The sequence below is a fragment of the Calonectris borealis genome, unplaced genomic scaffold, assembly GCF_964195595.1.
Source record: "Calonectris borealis unplaced genomic scaffold, bCalBor7.hap1.2 HAP1_SCAFFOLD_165, whole genome shotgun sequence".
NCBI lineage: Eukaryota > Metazoa > Chordata > Aves > Procellariiformes > Procellariidae > Calonectris > Calonectris borealis.
Window position 1 is genome coordinate 50,581 of NW_027441551.1, and position 27,376 is coordinate 77,956.

Sequence of the window (27,376 nt, forward strand, 5' to 3'; positions counted from 1 at the left end):
AAGAAGTGTGGGCAGCAGGTCGAGGGAGACAATTCTCACCCTCCACTCTGCTCGTGAGACCCCACCTGGAGTACTCTGTCCAGCTCTGGGGTCCCCCAGTACAAGACAGACATGGATTTGTTAGAGTGAGCCCAGAGAAGGGCCACAAAAATGATCAGAGGGCTGGAACATCTTTCCTATGATGAAAGGCTGAGAGAGTTGGGGTTGTTTAGCCCAGAGAAGGTGGGAGACCTGCAGAAGGGAGACCTTATTGCAGCCTTTCAATATACAAAGGGGGCTTAGAAGAAAGATGGAGGAAGACTTTTTACCAAGGCCTGTAGTGAAAGGACAAGGGACAATGGTTTTAAATTGTAACAGGGTAGGTTTAGATTGGACATCTCTAGAATTGTTCAAGGTCAAGTTGCATGGGGCTTTGAGCAACCTGAAAGCAACGTAGTGAAAGATGTCCCGGCCCACGGCAGGGGGGTTGGACTAGATGATCCTTAAAGGTCCCTTCCCACCCAAACCATTCTGTGACTGTGCAGCGCTTATGGCGCTGCCCAAGGGGACGTCACTGCCCGGCAGCACAGCGCTCCCCGCCCGGGCGCGCGGACCACCGCGCTGTCTCAGGCACCGTCTCACCTCACCCTCAATATTCCTCAGGAAGCCTTGGCTGATTGGTTGCTTCCTTGTTATTGGGCGGGTCCCCAAACCCTACTCGGGATTGGTGCTTTTGTGCCATGTGTCAGTATAACCATGGCGCCCACGCGGCTGCTTCGCCGCAATTAGCTGACGATCACGTCTCTCTTCGTGTCTCCGTAGCTGACTGGGTGTCCTCCTGCGGGGAGGCGGGGCCGCGCTGCAGGCGGAAGCCGCCGCGGCGTGTTCCGGTGCTGAGGTGGCTGGGGGCGGGATCGGTTTTACAGCAGAGGAGCCGTCGCTGGGGTCGGCGGGTGCGCGCTGTCGGCAGGTCAGTGCCTCCCCTCCGCCTCTCGGTGTGTGCGGTCTGCGGGGTCGGCGCTGCCGCGCGGCTCTCGGCCGTGGTCCCGGACCGGGCTCATTCCGCCGTGCAGTGCTGGGACACCGCTGCCAGCCTGCAGGGCCCAAGGAACCGGGGCGGCTTCGCAGCTTCTTGGGGTCCAGGGCGGTGAGAAACAGTGGGGCGGGCTGGGCCGGCGGCGGTCTTCTCTCTCCCGGGCTCCGTGGCCTGGCCCCACCACGCCGGTGCCTACGCTTCCACTGTGCTGCCTTTCGCCGGCGGTTTGACCACGGTGCCCAGATGTAACCGGCAGTGGAGCCCGTCCTGGGAAGGTTTCTGCCCTGTGAAGCCCGCCGGAGGCATTGCGGTCAACTTCGCTCTCGTCGGTAAACCCGTGGCGGGGCAACTGTGCGTTCCTGTAGCTGCATCGGCGCTGGCTTCCTCTTCCCTTGGTGGAAGGTTGTTGCTTAGCTCCTGTGAGGCCTGGGATTGCAGGTGACAGCGGTGGACAAGATCTGTTGCTCTCCTTTGATCCTTGTCCTTTTCAGAGCCCCTCTGCACAGTGTGAGAGGTTTGGTCCAGGGCTTGTGTACTGCAGCAATGCTTTCAATGCCTGTTTGCCTTCAAAAGAAGGGAAAGGCAAAGAATTAAACTTAACTTATGTATAATAAACTTGTAATAGAATAAATTAGGGAGAAACACTGTCAAGTCTTTCTTCCCTGTGGCTGATACCTGCAGATAGAAATGCATGGATTTATGCACAGCTTATTACTTGTATGCAGACTGTCCTATGACTAATAATGGACTTAGACTGTTTGGGTCAGTAAGGGAATTATATTTCAGAGTAAAGGAGTCTCTTCTAGAACACTGCTGGTAGTCCCAGTGTTCAAAGTAAAGTCTCACAACCAAAAGTTCATTAGTCGTAAGAAAGCTGAGCGAAACATTGTCAACTACAGCCAGAACACAAACTATACTGGCTTACATCATGAACACAGTGCAGGTCTTTTATGTTCTGCTATTAATTACAAAAATGGAAATCCATACCAAAGTCAGTATGACTCTGGAAGAGCAATAGTCTTTTCTCTGAGAGCTGCACTGTTTACTTTATTTGGGTGAGGCAGTGGAACACAGAATAACCTCTGTCCTTTTGTGTTTGTCTACTTCTGTTTATGAGGAAATTGGCCAGCATTGTATAATGCTTTCTTGCTATAAGCTCAGAAGTAAATATGAAGTGCAAGCACCAAGGTATTCCTGCCACAAGTCCTTGAGGCTAATGCATAAGACAGCTACCACCTTGTGTGTGGACTGTTGGCTTTGGGACAGTATTTAAAGCCATGTTATGCTTGTTCATGGATTTATTGTCAGGGAGGGTTCAAAGAAGACTGAGCCAGGCTCTTTACAGTGGTGTCCAGTGACAGGATGAGAGGCAATGAGCACAAACTGAAACACAGGAGGTTCCCTCTGAACATCAGGAAATGCTTTTTTTTGCTGTGTGGGTTACTGAGCACTGGCACAGGTTGCCCAGGGAGATTGTGGAGCCTCCATCCTTGGAGATATTCAAAAGCTGTCTGGACATGGTCCTGGGCAACTGGCTGTAGGTGGCCCTGTTTGAGCAGGGAGGTTGGGCCAGATGTCCTCTGGAGGTTTCTTCTAACCTCACCCATTCTGTAGTAAGATCCTCCCTGAGCCTTCTTTTTGTTGTCCGTCACTGAATTTGCTCCAACAAGTTTCCACCTCTCTTGTTCTCGGGAGCCCAGACCTGGACACAGTGCTCCAGATGTGGCCTCACCAGTGCTGAGTAAGAGGAAGGATCACCTTCCTCCTGGCAACGCTCCTGATGCAGCCCAGGATGCTGTTGGCCTTTGCCATAAAGGGGCATTGATGGCTCATGGTCAGCTTGTTGTCCACGATGATCCCCAGGCCCTTCTCTGCAGAGCTGCTTTCTAGCTGGTCTGCCTCCAGTACGTACTAATGCATGGGGTTATAATTCCCCAGGTGCAGGAGTTTGCATTTCCCTTTGTTGAACTTCATGAGGTTCCCGTTGGCCCATTTCTCCAGGTCCTTCTGGATGGCAGCACACCCATTTGTGGGGTATCAGCCACTCCTTCCAGTTTTTTGCAAAGTTGCTGAGGGTGCACGCTGGAGTGATATCAGCCAGCTGCCTCTGCACTTCTGGGTGCGTCCTGTCAGGCCTGGTGGACTTGTGTATGACCAATTTGTGCTCCCTAGCCTGGTCCTCTTCCACATAAGGTAAGTCGTCTTTGCTCCAGACTTTCCATCAGGTGTTGGTGGACTGGGATTCCTGAAGCCTGGTCTTGCCACTAAAAACTGAGGGGGGAAAAAAAGACAGTGAGTACCTCAGCCTTTTCTGTGATCAGGGCCCCTGCCACATTTAGCAGTGGGCTCACGTTTTCCCTGGGCTTCCTTTTGCTGTTTATATAATTATAGAATAATTTTTCATTCCCCTTCACATCCCTTGCCATATTCAGCTAACCTGAGAATATAATGTAAAAGTGAGTTCAAAAGACATAAATCTATAAGACTTGAGTTCAGGTTATTAAAGTCCATGCTTGTGCAAATAGGTGCAGACAGGCCTCAGTTCCTCAGTTGCATTTTGAGGAGGCCAACTGTGAGCCAAGCCCAGCAAGGCATATTAGCTTGAGTTCAGTATCAGCTTAATGTAGCCAGCCTGGACAAAGGCCAGGGAATCTTTTCTCAACATAGTCCATGTACCCATGCTTGAAGTTGTAATGCTTGTAGCATGCAGATATGTGCTGAGCCCCATACATATTCTGGTTACAATGAATGTCTGCAGATGCCTAGATTCTACTTTTTTCTAGCACTTCTAATAATTTATCTATTGGTTCTATCAGTCCTAAATCATGTTATCTTGTATTACCTGATGTCACATCTCAACCACATATTGTTCATTTGTGACTTTAAGAATCTGTGGCCTAATGCTCAGTAGGAAGATCAGATCCATCCTCTTCAAATATTGGTGACAGTCAGAAAGAGGCATTTTTGCATTTGGTTGACTTTTCTAAAATGTGCTTTTACCACTGCCACGACAGCGGGTTCTGTTCCTCATTGGGGCATTGTGGGGGTGGTTTACAAAACTATAAATACTTCATTATTCTTATAATGAACCAGGGATTCCAGGTCTTTAAATGAGTCTTTTATATTACCAGCTTGGTGAACAGTTGATGTTGACAGAAGAAATTTCGCTAGTAGGAACTGTAAAACTATATTATTCTGGAATTCCATGCCTCAGTCTCACTGGGACCAGCAGAGAAGTAAGCGAAGTACTAGTACTTTTTTCACTGGCTAGTGTATTGATACAGAATGTGGACAATCCTGGCTTTCTGACAGTATGCTTCTTGAGTAATTTCACCACCCAAAACTCTTTGCAAGAGACTGTCTGAGGCCTGGCTTCTTGCCTCATGTCTTTTTGCTTCACTGACTGCCTCTTGAGCATTTTATTCTGTAGGCTGAAGAGACTAAGCTCATGCCATACAACATAAGAAACCAGGGCATGTCTCTGCAAGAACAGGAGAAATCCAGTTTCCCGAACAGGGAAGACTTTTCACTTTTTACGCTTATTGCAAATGACTGACTATAATAATCCCAAAGTGTACTGTGTAGGATAAAGAATGGGCTTATTTCTTTACTGTTGGATAAATTATTTTCCTCTTCTTTTTTTTTTTTCTCTCTCCATCAAGAGTCTTGGTTCATGCAACCTGTCAGTACCCAAGAGAGAAAAAAGAATGGCATGAAGGATGTGTGTATGACTGCTCTGCCTTGGAAACCTCTTTACTACTGAATAAGTAGATCTATGAGCTACTCAGTGCATAAAAGAGGTTGGTGTTCACATGCCCTTTTCTGATACTCTTTTTTGATACTCTAATGTCCATTGTGACATTTTCTACTTCTGCAAAATCAGGTGGTTAGAAGGTGTGACTGCTACAGAAAAATAATGCACTACTGTTCTCTCCATTGTTGACATTTCCACACTTTAATTGGCAACCTAAGAGCAAAGATTTGCTTACTAAGATAGAGGAGGTCAGGAATGAGTGGATCATTGTAGCCAGCTTTAGAAGCCTACTTCTAGCTAAACAGAGACATCTTGTCATATTTAAAGATCCCATTTGATGGAGATAATTATGGTAATGTAAACTGGATCTTATGGCTAATGTGAGTTTGTCTAGTTTCAGTTTACACTATTGGAGCTTCTTTTACATTTGTACAAATTATTTTGGCATTTACAGGCTTGGACTTACAGTTGGGACAGATCTATAGCTTTTCTGTTAAGAGATATGCCAAGTGTCACATGTTACCTTTCTTCATAGAATACTAGAATGATTTAGGTCTTAAGGGACCTTGGGAGTTCGTTTGGTCAAACCCTCTGCTCTTAGCATGGCTAAGTTCAAAGTTAGATCAGGTTGCTATCAGCCTATTCCAATATATTTTATCATCTTCCCTGTGAATTTTTTTTTCCTGATTGAAATTTCTTATGCTGCAACTTGTGCACACTGCCTCATGTCCATCTGCTGTGCATTTTATAAGAACTGTCTGGCTCTGTCTTTAGCTACCTAATAGGCAATTGTAGGGAAGACAGCAATTATATACCCCTCCTTACCTGCTGGTCTCAAGGCTGAACAAGCCTGAATAAGCCCCTCCTTAGCCTTTCCATATGTCTTGTAATCCAACCCCCAGTCATCCTGAAGGCTTTCTGCTGTACTTGCTTCAGTTTGTCCCTGTCATTTTTGTGTATCAGGGAGCTAGAAAGTGGACACTGTACTTCAAATATAGTCTTACAAGTGCTGAATAGAAAGGAATAATTGCTTCCCTCAACCTGCTGGCTGCAGTCTTACTAATACAACTCAGTATATAGTTGACCTTCTCTGCTGTGAGAGCACACTGCTGACTCATGTTGAGCTTATCTGCCAACATCTCTAGGCTGTCTTCTGCAATGCAGTTTTACAGCCAGTTGGTCCCCAGCCTGTAATACTGCATATGTTTGTTCCATCCCAGGTGTAGGGCTCTGTATTTGCCTTTTCTGAGCTTCATGATGTTTCTATCCATCTGTTTCTCTAGCCTGTTGAGATCCCTCTGGTTGGCAGCTCTATACTTCGACTTATCAACTGCTCATAAGAATTTGGTGAACTTACTGAGGTGGATTGCATCCCATTGTCTGGGTTAATAACAGAGAACTTAATCTGCCACTCTCCCCAAAATAGCAAATTATGTATTACTGGCTGGGACTGCTGCATTTTTCTGGTTTTTCACCTCCACTTGCTGGATCAGTTTGGCTCCTGAATTTCAAGGAAAGGAAAGAAGGTATGCTAAAACAGCAGCCAGGGAATATATGCCCTCTCCGGACTATTCCCCTATGTCAAGGTCCTGTCCTGTCACATATGTGACATGCAGAGGTCTCATCATCTCTCTAATGTGACACACTTGAATCTACTTAGCAAATGTCAGGGCTGAGTTCACCATTTCCACTTACTAACAGAAAGCTTCTTTTATGTATTTACAGGCCATGTTGGGCCTGTAAAGAAGTGACTTCATCTAAGAATCACTTACTCTTCTTTTGAGTAAACTGAACAGATCATGGTTCTGTAATGTCATTGTTAAGAAAGATCAGGAATGAACTATGAGAGTGACTTGAAATCTGGTATAAAAATGTATTTTTCAATCATACATGTAGAGTGGTGAAGGTATCTTCATGTGTCTTACCAGCACATCCTCTGCTTTTATGTTCAGAATCTGGCTGCTTTTGTTAACATGACCATTTCTTTATTCCTGAGGTTTTACTTTGGCTTTTCTCTCTTTACATATTTCCTGTAAGCCTGATCACCTCTATAACGTTAGAGATCAGCATGGAGGGATGCTTATTCTTCTTAGCACTTTTGACTCTGTAACTGTATTCTGACTCTTTGTTTTGTTTTAGGCTGAAGATGCTGAGCCGTTTGTCAGGTTTAGCAAGTACTGTTTTACAAGAGCTGTCAGGTGATGATGGAGATGCAGTTACTGAATCGTCTGTTGTTGTAAGTACAGTGTTATCTGAAGGCTTTCAGATCTCATTGAGAGTTAGTTTGGGGAGTGTGAATCATTTGACTGCAGTGAGAACTGTTTCCTGCTTCTTCATTGCTGGGGACTAGACTGAGCTGTCATTCCACTCTGCTTCTCCTATATTCCTGACCTCTTAAGTCAGCACTTTTGTGGGGCAGACCGTAATCTCCTTAGCTTCCACATCTCAAGGTGGTCCTAGAAAACAGACTAGAATTAGGGTGAAGAAACACTTTTAAGAGTACTAATGATTCTGTGCAGCAGAAAGGGGAGCTCTGCATGATTGGGTGACAGTGGAAGGCTTGCCCTTTGGTACTGGAGACAGTGGATAGTGTGTGAGTGGTAGAGTCTCTCCAGTGCCACTCATTTCAGATTTGCTGGCATTGTGTTCAGCAAAGGTGCTCTTTTTTTTGTGTATTGGCTCATGGGTATCCTGAGCTTTCCTCCTGGTTTCACCTCATTGTGTACAGTTCTATAGGCTATGTGAAATGCTTGCAAGGAACAGAGTGAAGCATTTAGGAGTGGAGCTGAAGATATCATTTGGATGATATGCTGCAGTCTGCCAGAGCACTCATTTCACTGTTTCAGGTACAAGCTTTAGAGCCAGAAGCAGAAAGCATGGAGGAGGCACCTGAGGAGCTATTGGAGCGCCTAGCCCAAACAGAAACACTAGTTGTTCAGCTGAAGAATTTGATCCGAGAAAAGGATGCCCTGCTCCAGCAAAACCAAACTGTACTCAAGGTATCATTTCTTTCACTGGGGACCTGGAAGCAAGAGTAAAATGCTGCTTCAGCTTTCTGTACAAGCCAGTCTCTAGTTTCTTTTGAACATTTGAGACACCTGCAGTACTAAAGCATCAATTCCAGAGAATTATTGAAATCCGAAGAATGGACCCTAACCCAAGAGATGTAGGATAGCTTCTGTTCATTTTGCTTAGGGGTAATTCCTTCTAGAGTAGATAAGTTATATCCAAGTTACGTAGCATTTTGTCTCGGAGCTCCTCAAGGCCCGTACAGGTTCCTGGTGGCTCTAATAAATACTAATATCTTCTGTGTGAGGTTTTTCTTTCCCCACTTTAGAGTGTTTGGGACAGAGTAGACTGTGCTGCAGTCACTTAGCAGTCCAGTGGTTTTATGGCACGTAACTAAAGATACATATTGCATACCTGAGGTATGACAGGAGAGAAGGTGCAGTTACTTGAGATAGTGTTCAGAGATTGCATATAGTAGAGGAAGTCAAACTGAGTTTGTACTAACTGCTAGGAGAAGTACCTTGAGTGATCTATCCCTTGAAGAGAAAATACTAGAACAGAAGCTAACTATTTTGCTGTGTATAGTGTTTCAAACAAATCTGTTTCCTGGATGTGTTTTAATTAGCACTGTTACTGCAGAGGCAGGTTTGGACAAAGAATGGCAGACTGACAAATTATGTAACTTTTCCAAGTGGTGCTTTCAGAGTGATAGCACTGGAATTTTAAGTGCAGTCAGTTTGTATCCTTCTTTTACAGGAAGAGCGAGAGGCTGCAGATGCTAAGCTGATGAAGCTTAAACTTCAGGCCAAAGCCAAACTGGCCTCTCTGAACAAACGCATTGAGGAGCTGACAGAGAAAGGATCACCATTGCCTGCACAGACCCTACCAGAAGATCAAGTGTATCCCAAGGTAGGGAGAACAGGGCTACTTAAAAGATGTTAGCCTCTACTGATAATCCCTATGTTTTAGGTCCCAGTGAGCTAGCAGGTCCTATCTCTCTTGTTAGCAGGACATTCATAGTTCCAGGAAGGATGTCTATGCTGTAGGAAGCTGGTCTGTCCAGCTCCCTTGTACTGCAGGTGCCCTTGGAGTGCACAACTTGATCTCCTCAGGGATATGGGCCAGTTTCACTTTGCATACCCTCAGTAATCTGTTGTGGCTAAGTTCTTTCGTGCAGAAATCACATGTCTATCTGAGCTGTAAGTTTCAAAATGTTATCTGTCATGTGGGTACAGCAAAGGAGAGGGAAGGTTGGCTGAAATACAAGAACAAGGAGGTAAGGAGGTCATTAAAATTGAAAGGCAGTAACTTAAATGTAAAAAAAAAAAAAAAAAAAAAAAAAAATTTTCCAGCCATGTAGCTTCCTGTGCCACCACGAAGTTTTATGGTTAACAAGCCGTAATCGTGTAAAGCTAGGTAAAAAATGAGGGGAAAGTGTCCTGTACCAAGACATTAAAGAAGCTATTAGCTATTATCTAGAAACTCCCATCAGAGCTGGTAATTTTTGAAAACTTAAAATTGTTCTGCTGACCACATAGTTTTCTTTAAAAAGTTAGTAATACTAGGCAAGGGAAATGCAACAGAAGTCCAAACAGACTGCAGGACATCAGATGATGTTCATTAAACCAGAAAAGATAAGGGTTATTTGAAACATCGAAAAAAAAGATTAAAAGATTATAGGAAACATTAAAAGGTGAGTGTGAGAACTGTCAGGTGAGAGGTGACTGCTAATCGAATAAAGATTGGTTCCATGACTTGTGCTTACTATTTTTGATTGATGGCATCATAAAATCATAGAAATGTGCTACTATAATTCACTTTACAATACAATCTTGAGAATCTTTCTCAATGCAAAGCAGCATTTGGTTTTCATACAGGAAGAATTGGATGATCTTGAGGATTGACGTAATATAAAAATAAAGCAAAATTTAACAAGTGCAAGATCAAGCACTTGTGGTATCCTGCCACTGTATGCTGCAAGGCCATGAAAAATATCCCCTGGCTGCAGAGGACAGTGAAGGCCCTGGGGGCTGTTTAGCTATGTCACTTCACATTGCTGTCCTGCTGCTGAGGCTTTTTTTATCTTATTCATATGTAGCATGTGTAGACTTGTTACATTACTTTGTGTAGACTTGCTGATTTTGGAGTGTTCTTGCTTCAAAATTCAAATTTATCAGTTGAAGAAGGCAAAAAGAAAGCAAGCTTATAATCAGTTAATCAGTGTGATACAGATTTTAAAAAGAGGCCTACTCTTTGTTATGTAAGGCAAACAGTTATCCTTCCAACTATTGTACTAGGAGTGGCAAGGCCTCATGTGGAGTGCTGTCATGTCTGTTCACTTGGAATTAGGAAAGATGAACTCTGAGAGCAGCAAAAGACTTTCCATTCTCCTGTCATGTTAGTAGCTGCTTTTACTAGACACTCAAAATAGCTTAACTATTTAGTCAACCAAAGGCAGAGAGGAAACATTTCTTTCTATGAGGAAGGTAAGCACCAAGAAAGTGGAAGAACTGTTAAAGTGAAAGGACAGTACTGACGGGTGAATGAATGGATGTAAATTAGCCATTGAGAAAAATGGCCTTCTAATTAGAGAAATGAGGTCTTGATACAGTCTCCAGTGGAAATGGTGTGGACCAGAGCCTTATTGGTTTTGGGTTAGAACATCATTTAAGAGAAATGATGTTAGGGCAGTTACCTGCAATATTATGTATTTGACCCAGAAAGCACTTTCTAGATACTTTATTGTAAGGTTAGACCTACTGAGAAGCTAGATTCCTTTATTTATTTATGATTATTTCCCCAAGTAGGTGCTGTCTTGAGTAACGGTGATATTTCCTAGACAGATACCCTGTAGTTTGAAGATGAAAAATTTAGGTTAGGGTTGCATGTTGTGCTGAGTTATTGAACATTAGTGATTCCTTTTGGAAATCATGAGGCATAAATATAGCAAAGGGCTTTTTTTTCCTCTCATGATGGGGGCCCCATGGGAAGGCTGTGTTTTAAATATCCGATTGGTACTATTATTTTCTGGGCTTTTAACAGAGTGCCTCATTTTCAGGAGAATCGAAATATCAGCTTATGTCTTTCTATTAAGTAGTTGGTATTTGTGTACAGAAAATTGAGGCTCCTCTTAAACTTTTAAAGTGCGTAAACAGAAATTATGTTCAGATATAAGAATTTATATATTTTGGAAAAACATGATATTTGAAAGTTTGAGCTCTGGGAACTTTGTGGCTGTGCTACTGTCCTTAATTGCAGTACTTCACGTAGTGGCCAGTATGTGAGGATTTCTGTCAGAAGCTTTTCCAAATCCGACTGTAAATATCAATCCTGAAAACTAATCCCAAGTAAGCAAACTAATCTACCCATCTTTTCCCCCAGCAACTGCTTTGCCCCAGCCTTATAAATTATGTATATCCCTGGCTTCTTAAAGCTTCCTGCACTTCTGTTCTTTTTTTTCCCCTGTTCTACTTCTAAGCTTAAGTGCAATTAAAGCTTTCCTTGTCTGCCTATTCTACCTGCTTCCAAAGACATTCTCTGTAGGTGACACATCTTTTGAGGAACAGTAGCTTCTTACTTATTCTTATAACACTGACTTATAAGTCCTTCTAAAAGCGTTCATAAATTTTTCAGAATGGGTTTAAAGGACATAAATACTCTGTAGACTCTGTGTGTTACTGGTGATCTTTGATCCAATACCTGTAACAAGGAAAAGGAATGAGAGACATTTTGTATATATTCAGTCAAAAATCCCCAGCACTAAGTGCTTGAAGTAATTGGGAGTGCTGAGATGATAACAATAGAAGGATGTTTTTCCTGCTTCTCAGTGACACTGTTGATATCCTGGACTTAATAAGTAACTCTATGTTAAGTAGGTGTACAGCTGTGGTATTAGAGAATTGCCTGCCATACAGATAGTCTTTGAGAGACAGAAGAAGAGTGCAGGGATAGTGTGCTGGTATGTCTGCATACACATAGCCTAAGCACATGGTTTTTGTGAAATGTTGTCTGAGTTTAGATTTCATGGTCATAAATAGAGGATTTTAGTGCCTCAGAGTGGAGTAGAACGGATGATTGCTTGCGTGTTCTCTTTGCTTATTTCTAACAGGTTTGTTACTATAAATCCCTTTAGTTTAAAGAGATTTCCATGGGCGTTTTCTGTAGTCTAGAATGTTTCATGTCTGTCCCTTTTTCATGTGGAGAATATTCTTATATTGCTAACTAAAAAATGTTTCATTTCTGGTATTAGAGAAATCTGTGAAATTAGAAAGCCTCACAAATCAAGGTGGTCATATTGTAGATTATGTGTTATATTTTATTTGATGATATGATTTACCTTAGTTTATATGGTAAGCATTCATGGATAATTAGCCCTTCCAAAGTGATCTGACACTTCCCAATTAAAGACATCTTGTGCATATCTACACTGAAATAGGCAAAATAGTTACTTAACGTAGGACAACTTCATTTAAAGAAACAAAGACAATGTGAAGTTAAGAAGTTAAGAAATGTAGTAGAAATAAACATCTGGTTAGGAGTCAAGAGTGCAGTAGCATTCTAATTTTTTTTTTTTAATTTACTGATCAGTTTATTTACTTCTGTTTCTTTTCTTCCCCCTTCTTTACTCTTGCAATGTCAGAATAACCAAAATACAAGTGAAGGGCATAGAGAGGAAGCCGAAGCACTAAAAGAGCAGCTCAGGGAGCGAGAGGAGACTCTTCAGGATCTGAAGGAACAGCTGGCTCTAGCCAAAGTGGATCTGAAAGATGCTGAATTCAAGTACACAACACAGGTACAGAAAAATTTTTCTATTCATCAGTCTGTGTGTGTCTGTGTTTCCCACCCCGCACTTATTCTATTCTATCATGCTAGTGTGGTTCAGCTGGAAGGGACTTACAATGATCATCTAGTCCAACTGCCTGACCACTTCAGGGCTGACCAAAAGTTAAAGCATATTATTAAGGGCATTGTCCAAATGCCTCTTAAACACTGACAGGCATGGGGCATTGACCACCTCTCTAGGAATCCCATTCCAGTGTGTGACCACTCTCTTGATAACAAAATGTTTCCTGATAAAGAAATGTCAAGTCTGAACCTCCCCTGATGCAGCTTTGAACGATTCCCACGTGTCTTGTCACTGGATAATTTGAGAGACAGTTGTTCCTGAGGACATGCTGCTGCTAGGGAATATGGCTAAATCCTGCAGCCTGACAGAGGCAAGGCTGCCAAAGCGCCATGCCCCCCAGTCCAGCCAGTAGCATGGCTGAGAATGTGTTTCCAGCAGGCGCGCAGGTACAACTCCTGTATATGTATGTAGATGGCCAGCCACATAGATAACACAGACAGAAGCGCCCAGCAGTCACATGAACACAAACAGCACCAATAGCCTCACCATGTTCTCCTCTATGGCAGCTCAAATGAGAGAATAGTAAGAATGTATTCAGATGTACATTGTGAATCTCACCAACAGCTGTGCTTAGGCACTCAGTCTGCCCAGTAACTGGCTCCTGTCTCCCTTGTGGCTGGCATGTGGACATGCAAAGCCTCAGGGCCCACAGCTCCACTCCAGCTGCTGGTACAGACACAGACACGTGTGCACGGAGCTGGCTGGGACTCCCCTGGTCGCTCCAATAGCCAACCCCTCTGTTCTGGCTTGCTTTTAGAAAAATGCGCGCATTAGTGCATGTGTGCACACGTGCGCACACACGTGCACCACCCCCCCCACCTGACCAGGGCTCCCCTGCCCCCTTCAGTAGCCAACCCCCTGTGGTCTTACCCTTAAAGAGACACAGACACACACGCATACCCTGACCAGGACTCTCCTGGTCCCTCTGGTAGCCAGCCCTCCCTGTGCTCTCACTCTTAGAGACACATAGGCATGCACTTGCACACAGCTGACCAGGACTCCCCTGGTCTCTCTAGTAGCCAGCTCCCTTAGAGATTCACACATACACAGAAGCAGGACTTGTCCTTAGAAACGCCCAAGACCCTATGGTCTCTGGCAGCTGGCCAGAACTCCCCTGGTCCATCCAGTAGCCAAGCCTGCCTGTGGTGTCACCCTTGGGCACCATCCCCCCTCTGTCCTGGCTTCCAGGCTACTTCACCTACTTGCCAGCCTGTCCAGCTTGATACTCGCTAGTGATCATACGTTCACTTGCACACTCACACTTGTTCCAGTTTCTGGCACCGTGTACACACAGGCCCTCTGACCTGTGATCCCACTGCAGTTGCTGGCACTTAAGTTCACTTGCTGTAATCTCTCCAGGTGCTGGCACGGTGGACACACAGACCCTTTAACCCGCAGTCTGATTCCAGTTACTAGCACTTACACCCCCCATACCCACGCAAATGCACACCGAACAGAGACCCTCTCCCCCAATGAAAGAGTTAGAAATGGTGTTTCGTAAGAAGACAGGACAGACTGCTGATCAGGTGCAGGGCATGGCCAGACGAGCATGTTGAGCAGCCACTGTTTACCCAGCTGGCCTTTTTTAATTCCCTTACCTTCTATTTTTTCATTTTTGTTCCTCCCCAAATCAGCTAGGTCCATCCATTTCCCTGCCTTTGGTTCCTCCTCTAAACATTCCATAAATCTTTCACAATCCCAAAATGCTCTTCACCTGCATCCCATAATATATCCTATACCCCTAGGCAGTAACCACCCTTGGTGCAAAAGGTGCTCCGCAGTTAAGTTATCTTAACGGGTTTCGCACTTGGACAATGGGACTGATGGCTCTCTGAGGAGGGGGAGAAACAACCCCTGGAAGGGCCTGGGCCAGAATTTGGGTTCTTCCCTGTTCTGCCATTGCTGTTCTGTGATGGGCTTTGGAATAGCTGGGCCAGGCTATTCTTTCAGCTCCCAAACCTGCCATTGCCTCTCTGTGTTCTACTGTGGATGTGCAGAGGAGCTTTTTTTTACATAATGTAACAGCTGTTACGTTACATTGTATTTATTTATGGAAAGGTTTTTGTTAATACTCTGAATTGCAGGTTTAGCTTTTGATCTGTGAATTAGGCTGCATCTTATACAAATAAAAACCCAGAAGTTTTATGAACTTGTAATTATATAGTAATTATATCTTTTATTATTCTGCATATTTGTAGATGAAATTCTGTGGTTTTTGCTTTCTGGTATCTGAAATATTATCAGTTAATATATACGTATTAGTAGGATAAAGATACCATTTGACCGAGGTGACATATAGGATTATCAAGCTGAAGACCTCATCACACACGTAATATGCTAGTGCATGTTGAAAGCAAGCCTGCATGTCTGTCAAGCTCATAACCTTCTTGTTTTTTTTTTTATTTTGTGGCTTATGTTTTCAGCTGAGCTCCCTGCAGGAAGTGATTCAGGAGAAGGAAGCTCTCCTAGAAGAGCAGGTTCACCGGCACCAAGCTGAATTGCTCAAGATAGCGGCCCAGTCAGATCTGGAAGTAGAGATGCAGCAGGTATATTTGTTACAATAATCTTCTTATGGGAGGAGAAAGGAAAAGAAATTTTACCAGTCTGAAGACACCCTGAGAGAGCAGTTCTCATCAAAGTAACTCAGAAGGGGTGAGAAGAGATATGATTTGATTGTTTGGGTTTTTTTGGGATGCTAGTTTGGACTTTCAGAGTCTTAGCTTCAATCTGCTGATTTGCTATCAGTTGAAAAGAAAGAACAGTTAAAAAGAAGTATAAAATTATTATGCTCCAGTTCCCTACTTGTGAAACAATGGTGAGCTCTTCCTCGTGCACCAGGGCTCCAGAATAAGTGTCAACAAAAATAAAGTTATTCAGGCTATTAAAGTAACTGTGTTATGAAAACTAGGTGTGTGGATGAAACCAGGAAATGTAGCCGCCTTATGTTAGTCTCCCAGATACTGGTATAGCACTGTCTCTCTCACAGAACCTGCGTACACTTCAGAGAAAGCTAGAGGAGCAGGAAGCAGCTCTGCTAGGACGAACTCAGGTGGTAGAATTGCTGCAGCAGGAATTACGGACTGCTGAACAACAAAACCAGGTACCTTTTCATGCTTTGCTTGTTGCCTTACTCTCATGTGTAAGTGGTGGATGGGGCCCTTGTAAGTAGCTCAGAATTTACCAGATTAGCTTATTTCTGGCATGAGGTTTCTAGCATGAAATCAACTAGGGGGCTCCCTCAGGTCAGGTTTTAGAGCTGCGGGTCTGTATGCACAGCTTATAATAAGTCCAGCCAAACAACAAGGATAGGGACACTGCAGCAGCCATCTCTAGTGATCCAGATTCTGGGCAGGTGGGCAGGGACAAAATCTATCCATACTCCACACTGCTGACTGATACATTCAAAGCCATCAAATACACAAGGCTTCGTCTAAGACAAAAGTGCCTAACGCAGGGCTGCTGTAGCTACACTGTTTCTGGACTGCAGCATCCAAGCCATATCAGAGCATAGACAGATACTCTTTGCTATGTCTTGCTGAAAGCATGCAGATATGATGACACAACTTCTGAAGTGGTATTGCCTCTCACTTAACCATTTTAGAGCGTGAAGAGAATGAAATCAAGTCTGTGCATATATGACTGTATATATACATGTGCCCCTTGAGACAGGGTTTAGTACGCAATCTCTTAAAAGGCTTGTTTGCAGATACAGGATGAGTGTATTTTTAATTTTTTTCCAATATCTGAACTTCTGAAAATAATTCTCCATCCCTTTAGAAGAGACTTATACTGTATCAGTCTCATGTTAGTAGGGTGCACAATCTCTAGCCAATCTAGTGCTGAACCTCACTTTGATAACTTTTACACACTTATGCACCACTCCCGTTTCTTTTCCCGTGTGTCCCAGCCAGACACAGTGTGGGACGTCTTACTACCAGGAAGAGGTGAAGAACCTCTGTGAGCTGGCTTGTACTTACTACTGATTACATTGCTCACCAGGGTGTTTCATGGAGTGGTGGCATGGATATCTTCATGGCATGGTTGTTGGGGTCCCCTGACTCCTCCTCTGTGTCTTTGACTCCCCTCATGCACATTATATGGTCAGAGGGAGACCTTGGTACACATATAAACTTGAGACCATGTGGCTGAAGCTTCTCTTCCTACCCATAAAGTAAAGGGAACTCCTCATCAGCCTCCTCCTGAAAGTAGCTATGCTGACCGTCCACAGCTCCAGGAGGAGGAAGTTTGGCAAAAGGAATTCTGGCACGTGTAGGGTCTGTTTCTGTTCTTTGGTTGTCTTAAAGCTCTGGTCAGTGTCGACCAGCTTTCTGGGATCTTTCCTGAAGCAGTGGGCACTATGTGGAGCACTCTGTTTGTTACCTTCTGTTTCCTATTCCTATTCCATTTCCTATTTTTGACCCCCTTTCACATACACACTTTTTTCTGTTTTTTAATTGTACTCTGTAATAGTTGAGTTCCCCCTCTTTTGTTGTAGTTCTTCCTCCTCTTTTTGGGAAGCTTTCTTTCCTCTAAAAGAGAACTCATGGCCACTGTTCTATTGTTTCTTTCCTCTACATTCCCCTGCTCTAAATTAAGACTTATCTTTTCTTTACCAAAACTGAGAGTTCTTGTTTCTCCCAGCATTGCTTTCTTGGAATTTGCAAATAGTAGGGCAGTTTCTTTCTAACAAATTGAGATTTCTGCTATGTTTATTTCCTCCTTTCTGCTGCTTAGATATTTGGAAAGGATTTAATGGCAATTTAAAAATATAATTCAGGTACTTTGCTTTGGCAATATATTGAACTAGTTGAGCGTTAAATTCATTTCCATATCCTTTTACAGACACTCCTAGACCAGTGCCAGAAGATGGAAGTGGATCTAAGCTCACTGAGGGATGTGCTAGATGCAGAGAGACGAGAGTCTCAGGATCTCAGAGAGAAGATGGAGCTGGAACTAGCTGAGAGGAAGCTGTCCTCCCATCACTTGCAGGAGGAGGTGCAGTGTCTCTCAGAACAGCTGGAAGAGGCAAGAAGAGCACAAGCTGAATTAGAGGTGAAGTATAAAGACCTGGAGCAGGAGCAAAGGCTGGAGGTGGAAGAGAAAAACCTGCAGATCAGTTGTCTTAAGGTGGCTGAGCAAGAGCTGCAATCTAGCCATGCTGCCCTTGTAGCTGAAAATGACCAGCTGAAACAGGATGTTGACCGGCTGTTGGTGTTGTCTGCTGAAAACAGTGCTACAATACAGAAACTACAGGGTGAGCAAGCACAGCAGTTTGGTGAAGCAGGTTCTCAAGAGCCTAAGGATCATTGGCTTGCCTTCTATTTGGCTTTGTTTTTGTAATAGCTCATAAGAAAGTCTTGGTATAACAATTCCTAATAGCATAGGGACATAGGAGTGGTTGTACTGTATCAAACCAAAGGTCTCTCTAGTGTGATCTCACCTTTCTGTCTTTGGCAGTGACCAAAGCCAGTTGCAAGAGGAGGAGCGTAAGAGTAGGACATATATGGTGCTTTCCTTGTGTACTGTCCCAGCCTATAATCTTTTGAGGCTTATGGATTTATTGAGCCAAATGCGTTTTTTTAAATTAATTTTAATAACTTCTTGGATTTTTTCCATCAACTTATGTAAGTTCTTTTTAGATGTGCCACATTTTTCAGAGTCTGAATTTCTACTGAAATTATAAGTAAAACAACCAAGGAAAGCAAACTGTACCATTTTCTCTGTAGGCTTGTATTAGAACTAATAATATTGATCTTGCCTCAAGCTATTATTTCAAATTGATTTTCTTCCAGCTCCTTTATGGCCCAGAACTTGAAGCAGTGACTGAGAGATAAGGGATCTCACATACTACTGTGCATATGTGTAAACTGGATATACTTCAACAAAAAAGGCAAGAACACACCTTAACTCTCCTTTTTCCCCCTCCATTAGATGAACTTGTACAGAAATCTGAAGAATTTGTTGAATTCTGCTGTCAGAATGAGCTGAAATCCCAGTCAGTAGTGCAGGTCTTTGAATTGAAGAAACAGGTATGATCTTTTCATATGAGTCTCCTGAAATTTTCCCATATGTTGAGGAACTGAAACCAAATGAAATGTTTGGAATTCCTTTTTTATGATGTATTGCTTGAGAAAGGCCCTTACAGGTTCTCTCAGCTGATGGGCAGACATGTTACGACTATGGAAGCCTGGGAAGAAATAGGAGTCAATTTGAGTAATTTAAAAGTTGCCAATTGATTTGTTAAAAGGTTAACTGAAAGATCAAAGACTAATGTGTATATATAAACTGTATTGAAATTTATCTTTCTCCCCCCTGTCCTATGTTTAAACAGGATGAAACAATTTCACAGGAAAAAATAATAGATCAGGAAGATCGAAATGGGACTTCACTCCTACCCACAGAAAACTTGGAAAGACAGAAGACTGAAGGTGGTATGATTATCTTACCTATTTTAATATTCTTAAAATATTTAAGAATTATCCTTGTCTGTTTTTAGATGATAAACATGTCCATGGTTACTTGTTCATTATGCTTTCGTTGCCAAGATCTTCAAAAATACTATATAATTCTTTCCAGTGATTAAAATAGAATGTAATTCTAAAGGGAAAAGGAACTATTTGACTCTCAGACAGTGAACAGACTGACAGAAACAAATAAGTAAACCATATGCAATTATTAAAGACTGGACTGTGCATCATAGGCCTGCCTGCATGGTGTTGTCTTGTGATATGAAGCGATGGTTGGTGTTTTGGCCATGAGACAAACTGAGTAGAACTTGTCACCTGTATGGTTCACGTGTGTCATGTTCCTGCATGTATGATGTATGGTGATAGGTGCAAAGAACATGGAGAAGACATGAAAAAGTTAGGATGAAGGCAAGGATGGTAATATTATGTGATTGCAGGCTTTTCCAGAAAAGGGTTCCAAGGTTAGTATTGTGATAGGGCATATTAAGTTCAATGAATAATTTTGATTTATTGGGTTTTTTGTTCTACAAATGTCAGTTATGCCTAAGGATGGTACAATAAATTTTGTATTCCAAGACACTGTGCACTCGCACATTCTTAGATTGTACAAAATAAGATATAACTGAAGTAGTAGCTCCTCCCTAATACAAATTGCTGACAATATGCAGGTGGTGCTTCTGAGGGGGTTATTTTTGATAGCTCTTGCTGAAACAGTAAAGGGCTCATACATATGCCACATTAAAAAAAAAAAAAGACAGACAGTTAATGTGGTTTTGAGTGTCTAGGCATGTAGACATAGAGCAGCAATATCCCCACTCTATCAGAATTATAGTATAAAAAGGTGGATTCCCACAGTTTTTGACTTTAGGGTATGGTACGCTATGGCAACAGGCTATCTTGATTTTTTGCAGAAATAGATTCCTTTTGCTTCCTGTTATTCAGAGATATACCCTCTTCGTAAGAATCCTGGTGGGTGAGTAATCACCAATAAACCAGATTCCTGCAGTCCTAGAACATCTCCCTTCTCTCTTTTTATTCTGTGAACTCAGAAATGCAGGTCTTTAACAGACTTCAAGACATCACTTAGAATCATAGAATGGTTTGGGTTGGAAGGGACTTGTAAAGATCATCTAGTCCAACCCCCCTGCCCGGGGCAGGGATATCCTTCACTAGGTCAGGTTGCTCAAAGCCTTATCCAACCTGACCTTGAACATGTCCAATGATGGGGCAACCAACAACTTCTCTGGGCAACTCAAAGAGAAGAGGCCCTCTTGAAAGGCTACAATAAGGCTTCCCCGGAGCCTTCTCTTCTCCAGGCTGAACAACCCCAACTCTCTCAGCCTTTCATCATAGGAAAGATGTTCCAGCCCTCTGATCATTTTTGTGGCCTTTCTCTGGGCTCACTCTAACAAATCCATGTCTGTCTTGTACTGGGGGACCCCAGAGCTGGACAGAGTACTCCAGGTAGGGTCTCATGAGAGCGGAGTAGGGGGTGAGAATTGTCTCCCTCGACCTGCTGCCCACACTTCTTTTGATGCTGCCCAGGATATGATTTCTGGGCTGTAAGCGCACGTTGCCAGCTCCTGTCCAATTTTTTGTTTACCAGTATTCCCAAGTCCTCTGCAGGCCTGCTCTCAATCCATTCACCCCCTAGCCTGTACTGATACTGGGGATTGCCCCAACCCAGGTGCAGGACCTTGCACTTGGCCTTGTTGAACTTCGTGAGGTCCGCACGGGCCCACTCCTCAAGCTTGCCCAGGTTCCTCTGGATGGCATCCCATCCCTCAGTCGAATCAACTGTCGAATCAGCTTGGTGTCATCTGCAAGCTTGCTGAGGGTGCACTCAGTCCCACTGTCTATACTGTGAACGAAGATAGTAAATAGTATTGGTACCCGTATGGGCCCTTGAGGGACACCACTCATTACTGGTTTCCACTTGGACATTGAGCCATTGACTACAACTCTTTGCACACAGCCATCTAGCCAGTTCCTTATGCATCTAACAGTCCATCCGTGCAATTTAGTGGCAAGAATGTTGGGGGGGACCATGTCAAAGGCCTGACAGAAGTCCAGCTTTTAATCTGATATCATGCCCTGAGTTAAGATTGAGTATATCCAAAATGTACCTGGAAGGCTTTCATCAGCTTTCTTAAAAAGCAGGTCCTTCCTCCAGTGAAAGGAATTCCACCTGAAAAATGCAGTGACTTTTAGGGCTTCACTGTCATGTTACTTAAAAGGTCTTTCCCAATGCATGTTTACGTGCATGTTTACTTCAAAACAAGATTTTTTTTCTTGTAATTCGGTTTCCAGTGGGTGTATTGAACACTTGGTTACTAACATTTTTTAACATTTTGAACACTGGGAGATGTAATTTCTTAAAAAAACCACCAAAAGATTAAATGGAAACATGTAAAAAATCATCATCTTTCAAAACTCCTTTGTAGGTTCTAAATACTTTGTTACTCCTCTTCGTCTCCTGATGACTTTCTGATTTGTCAGTCTTATTTAAATTGTGATGCCTAAAACTGCCCACAGTACTCCAGTCCTAACTTGAGTAGAATGAAATAAGGATTTACATATAGTTACCTTACATTTTGCAATTTCTGATGATTTTCAAACAGACCTCAACAAATGCTTCCAAACTACTTAACTATCATTTTCTAAAATGTAAACACTTTTGAAATCTTTGTACAGTGTTTTAATTTTCATGGGCTTAGCAGTGCATTATACTACTATATCTCTTGCTCTTTTTACTAGCTACATGGATTCCTTAAACTTTTCTTGAAGCAGCTCTTTGAGTGATTGAATTCTCTCCTCCTGCTACGTAAGAGACCATTGAGTTTACCTTTCTCTGCTTTCCCCTCTCCACTAAGAAAATAGACAAGAGTTAGGTTAACAGCTGGACTCAATGATCTTAAGGGTCTTTTCCAACTTAAATGATTCTATGATTCTGTCATCTTCAGGAAAAGCCTATGACGTTCAGCCAATTTCAAAGAAAGCAAACATCTGGATTGAGAGCTAGAGATTGCTTTTCAGAGTCACTGTATAGATAATTTAACATTAGATATAAGACTTTCCCTAGTTCACTTAGTGGAAGAAAAAGTTGTTGAAAGACTACAGTATGGTATGAATTGATAAAGGAAAGCCATTATCACAGAAGATGGACAGACTGCTTTCCAGATGTTAGAATTCACAAAAAAATTCATCTGAGCCTCCTCAAAATACATAATACGTTTAACTTAGCAAATACCATTTTGTATAGTCAATTGTATGTAGAAAAGAGTCTAAAGGGGCACAAAAGAAAACCTTATACCATATGTTAATGCTATGTCCTCTTTTCATGCTCAGAATTGGAAACTACAAGAATTCTTATCCCTAACAGAACTATTTAACTTGGTCCTGAATTTCATTTTGCATATATATGAACATACATTTCATATCATCATTGATAGTTACCTGTTCACAAAAATGGGGTCTGTTTTTTAATGCTTCTAAATTGATATTTCTGAGGAAGACAGACATATTGTATAAGTTGTTTTACTGGCTCTTCTGCTAAAAAGTTGAGGCATCATCTCTAATAGAATTAGCTGGAACTGAGATGAATCATAGAATCACAGAATAACTTGCATTGGAAGGGATCGAAGGCGTATTTTAGTCCAGCTTCCTCCTAGAAGCAGGATCAACTGTGAGATCAGACCAGGTTGCTCAAGCCTTTATCCAGTCAGGTCTTGAAAACCTCCAATGATGGTGACTGCACAACCTCCCTGGGCAGCCTGTTATGACACTTGACTGTCCTCAAGGCAAAAAAAGTCTTCATTACATCCAGTTGGAACCCATTTTGTTTCAGTATATGTGTGTTGTCTTTCATCCTCCTACCTTGCACCACTGTAAAAAGCCTGGCTCTGTCTTCTCAATAACCTCTTCATAGGTGTTGGAAGGCTGCTTTTAGGTCTCCGCAAAGCCTCCTGTTCTCCAGGGTAAAAAACCCTTGTTCCCTCAGCCTCTTCTCACAGGGAAAGTGCTCCAGCCCCATGACCATCTTATCTTGGTGGTCTTCCACTGAACTTGCTTCAGTTTATCAATGTCTTTTCTATATTGGGGGTCCAAAACTGAATGCAGTATTTGAAATGCAGTCTAATGAGTGCTCAGTAGAAGAGGATAATATCCTTGATCAATCTGCTGGCTAGACTGCTGTTCATACAGTCCAGGAGGCTGTTGATCTTGTTTGCTGCCAGGCACACTTGCTGGCTGATGTTTAGCCTAATGTCTAGCAGATCCTCTTCATCCTTTCTTGCAGAGCTGGTCCTCAGCCTGCATTCTCAGGGGCAGGACTTTACATTTGTCCTTGAATTTCATGAGGTTCCTGTTGCGCCATTCTTCTAGCCTGTCTAGGTTGCTGTAAATGGCAGCCCTGCCAGCGAGGGTATCAGCTGTTTCCCCTCACTGTGTTGTGTTCTTCAAACTTGAGTGTGGACTCTGCCACCTCCAGGTCATAGATAAAGATGTTAAACAGGAGAGGTCACAAGTAGACCTCTGTGATGTGCCTCTTGTAACTAGCCTCCAGCTAGAGTATGACCTGTTCACCACTATTCTCTGAGCCTGATCATCCAACCAGTTTTTTATGCATTGAGTTGTCCTTCGGTCCAGACCATCGATACAAAAATATTGTGTGAGACACTGGCAAAAGCCTTGCTAAAGTCAAGGTAAATGCTGTCCACTGCTCTTTCCTCATCCACAAATGCATAAAAGGCAATCGGGTAGTCCAAATATGATTTCACCTCGGTAAATCCGTGCTGGCTGTTTCTCAGTCACTGCCTCCTCTTCCATCTGCCTGCTAATGTGCTCCAAGAGGGCTCACTTTGTGATTTTTGGAGGGACTGAAGTGAGGCACACTGGCTTCTAGTTTACCATATCATCTCTTTGCCCTTTTTTTGAAGATGGATACACCATTTGTCTTTCTCCAGTTATAGTGGACTTCCCTCAATTTCCATAACCTTTCAGTGATGATACTGTCCTTGCAAGGACACTGGCCAGCTCTCTCAGGACTCTTGAATGCAAGACAACCCATCTGTTCTCATAAATTCGTATCGCTCGATTTCTCACAAGTAGTCCCTGACTCAATCCTCAGGACAGAGGCTTGGAAAACTTTATTGGAAAAGACAGAGACAAAGGAGGTACAGAGTGTCTTAGCATTACCTGTGTGCACTGTCACTAAATCATAAACCTCATTCAGCGTCAGTCCCACATATTCCTTGTTCAGCCTTTTACTACTAATGTAGAGGTAGAAGCTATTCTTGTTGCCCTTGACATCCCTTGCAAGTCTCAACTCCAGTAATTTTTGGCTTTTCTAACACTGTCCTTAAATGTTCCTGAATTCCTGCTTTGCAGCCTGTCCCTGTTTTTATCTCCTATATAATACTTCTTTGCCTCAGAGCTCTGTCATGAGTTCCCTGTTTACTCAAGCCAGGCTTCTGATATGTTGACTTGTTTTTCTGAGTGTTGAGATGGACTTGTGTGGAGTGTTGTGCTTGGAGGGTGCTGTCCTTACAAACCTGCCAGCCTTCCTGAGCTCCTTTGCCCTTCAGAGCTGTCTGCCATGGGATCCCACCTACCAGTTCCTCAAATAAGGTGAAGTCTAGTCTCCTGAAGTCTAGGATCTGTACCTCTGTTATTCTCCTTCCTCACTCCCCTCAGGATCTTGAATTCCTCTATTTCATGGTCACAACAGCCAAGGCTGCCACTGATTATCACATATCCAGCCAGTTATTCTCTGCTTATGAACGGCAGATCTAGCTGTGTATCACTCTTGGTTGGCCCATCCTGTATCGAGAATTTATCTCTGATGCTCTCCAGAAATCTCGTAGAGTGCTTGCCTTCTGACGTGCTACCCTTCCAGCAGATGTCAGGGAGATTAAGGTCCTCCAGAAGATTCAGGATCTGTGACACAGAGACTTCCTCAAATTGTTTAAAGACCGACATTTCCAGACAGGAAGTGAACACGTTCTCTGTCTTCCCAGGTAGTGAGAAGACTGAGATGGTGTCTGTTGGTATCAAATGTAAATGGAAGCTTTTTTCCTGTAATAATTAATCAGGAAAGCTAAATAACTGTAATTATTACTTTCAAACATTAATTTTTTTTCTAGATGTGGTACAGGATACTTTTTTGCTTATCTTCTGCTTTGGAGTATCAAAATGTCTTGAGTATGTCTTGAGTATCATAGAATGGTTGAGGTTGGAAGGGACCAGCTGCCCAGGACAATGTCCAGATGGCTTTTCAATATCTCAAAGGAGGGAGACTCCACAACCTCTCTGGGCAGCCTGTGCAAGCGCTTGGTCAACCTCACAGTGGAAAAAGTGTTTCCTGATGTTCAGAGAGAACCTCCTATGTTGTGGCCATTGCCTCTGGTCCTGTCACTGGGCACCACTGGAAAGAGCCTCGCTCCATCTTGTTTATGCTCTTCCTTCAGGTATTTATGCTCATTTATGAAATTCCCCCTAAGCCTTCTCTTCGCTAGGCTAAAGAGTCCCAGCCCTCTCAGCCTTTCCTTATATGAGGGACGCTCCAGTCCCTTAATCATCTTCGTGGCTCTTTGTTGGACTCTCTCCAGTATGTTCATGTCTCTCCTGTACTCAGGAGCCCAGAACAGGACACAGTACTCCAGGTGTGGGCTCACCAGTGCTGAGTAGAGGCGAAGGAATACTTTGCCTAATGCAGCCCAGGATACTCTTAGCCTTCTTTGTGGCAAGGGCACATTGCTGGCTTCCAGTCAGCTTGGTGTCAGCCAGGATCCCCAGGGCCTTTTCTGCAAAGCTGCTTTCCAGCGGGGTGGTCCCCAGCATAAACTGGTGCTCTGGGGTTGTTCCTCCCTGGGTGGAGGACTTTGCGCTTCTCCGTGTTGAACTTCATGAGGTTCCTGCCAGCCCATTTCTCCAGCTTGTCCAGGTCCCTCTGGATGGCAGCACAACCCTCTGGTGTATCAGCAACTTCTCCCAGTTTTGTGTTATCTGCAAGCTTGCTGAGGGTGCAATCTGCCCCATCATCCAGATCATTAATGAAGATATTGAACAGGATCGGACCCAGTATTGATCCCTGGGGGTACACTGCTAAGTTATTGGCCTCCAGCTAGACTTCATGCTGCTTGGCTGGCCATTCAGCCAGTTTTCGATCCACCTCACTGTCTGCTCATCCAGCCCTTACATCAACAGCTTCTCTATGAGACTCTTCTGGGAAACAATGCCGAAAGCCTTACTGAAGGCCTTGGTGATACCCACTACTCTCCCCTCATCTACCAAGCCAGTCATTTCATCATATACAGTGGCATACCTATGATAAATGGTGTTTATATGTCAGTTTACAGAGATGTAAGTGTAAAAATATCCTGAGTCAAACAGCAGCTGAGTTCTTGTACCAATCTTGACTTGGACCATGTCCCTTGAGTGTTTTATTCTTCTCTAATTTTAACAATTTCTCATTTCATTTTATCCAAATAAAATTTGAAACATTTTACTACAACTTTATTTCCCCTCCTTTATAAAAATGTTTCTTAAAACTTGAAACCCTTATCAGCTGTCCTTTAATTTTAGTCTGTATAATAACAATTGTTCTTTTCTAAAAGGTGCTTAAAACAGCAGGTTATTTTGGTGGTTTGTCTCTAAAAAAAACCAAAACACATTATCCAATGACAGTGTTATATATCTCCACTACATAAGTGTAACTAGCAGCCATGTGCCCTGTTATCTAAAGCTCCTGGAAGAATATCCTAATACTCTCTAAATCAGCGTTTTAATTTTCAAAGAAATTGTTTGTGTTTGAATATTTCAGAAATACCACACTTGCAACTTATTCTCCAGGAGCCTCAGCAGGAAGTGGTGATGGTCACAGAAAATGTGAAGCAGGTAATGATTAAGCAGCTAAAATAAGCTAAAACTAAAATAGGTCAAGGACTGGCCTTAAAACAGCTAAGCTGTTACGGCCCTTTTTAACAATCCTCTTTGGAAGGTTATTATTAACTGGATTAACAATGAAAGACACAAATAGCTTCCAAATACTGCTTGTAGTGTTCTTATCAGACTGTATTTCCCTTTGCTGGCTGTGTGGAATTCTTGTGTCCTTCATCCACCCAATCCATATCCGTGCTATTTTCTGCCTCTTGTGAGTTAGTTTTCAGCAAAACCATAGGCTAAACTGAGGCAAGTCTCAGGAAATACAATTCCAAAGGCTCAGC

The 27,376-nt window shown here is 43.0% G+C and overlaps 1 protein-coding gene across 14 annotated transcripts in view; it reads left to right on the forward strand.

Annotated features, from left to right (window-relative positions):
- The window catches only part of GOLGB1 (golgin B1), a 70,279-nt gene that overhangs the window by 15,729 nt on the left and 27,174 nt on the right, over positions 1–27,376 (forward strand). For 4 of the 14 annotated variants that reach the window (XM_075139322.1, XM_075139324.1, XM_075139332.1 and 1 more), the window contains exons 1-12: positions 864–949; positions 6,909–7,005; positions 7,616–7,768; positions 8,535–8,687; positions 12,418–12,570; positions 15,108–15,230; positions 15,671–15,784; positions 17,527–17,938; positions 18,616–18,713; positions 19,016–19,112; positions 25,295–25,618; positions 26,974–27,047. In XM_075139322.1, coding sequence (XP_074995423.1) covers positions 6,916–7,005; positions 7,616–7,768; positions 8,535–8,687; positions 12,418–12,570; positions 15,108–15,230; positions 15,671–15,784; positions 17,527–17,938; positions 18,616–18,713; positions 19,016–19,112; positions 25,295–25,618; positions 26,974–27,047 — 1,791 coding nt within the window. In that variant the 5' untranslated portion in view covers positions 864–949; positions 6,909–6,915. Of the gene's footprint in view, positions 1–834; positions 3,209–4,146; positions 4,252–4,677; positions 4,816–6,908; positions 7,006–7,615; positions 7,769–8,534; positions 8,688–12,417; positions 12,571–15,107; positions 15,231–15,670; positions 15,785–17,526; positions 17,939–18,615; positions 18,714–19,015; positions 19,116–25,294; positions 25,619–26,973; positions 27,048–27,376 lie in introns of those variants that run through there. The other 10 variants (XM_075139325.1, XM_075139327.1, XM_075139326.1 and 7 more) reach the window with 8 other exon arrangements.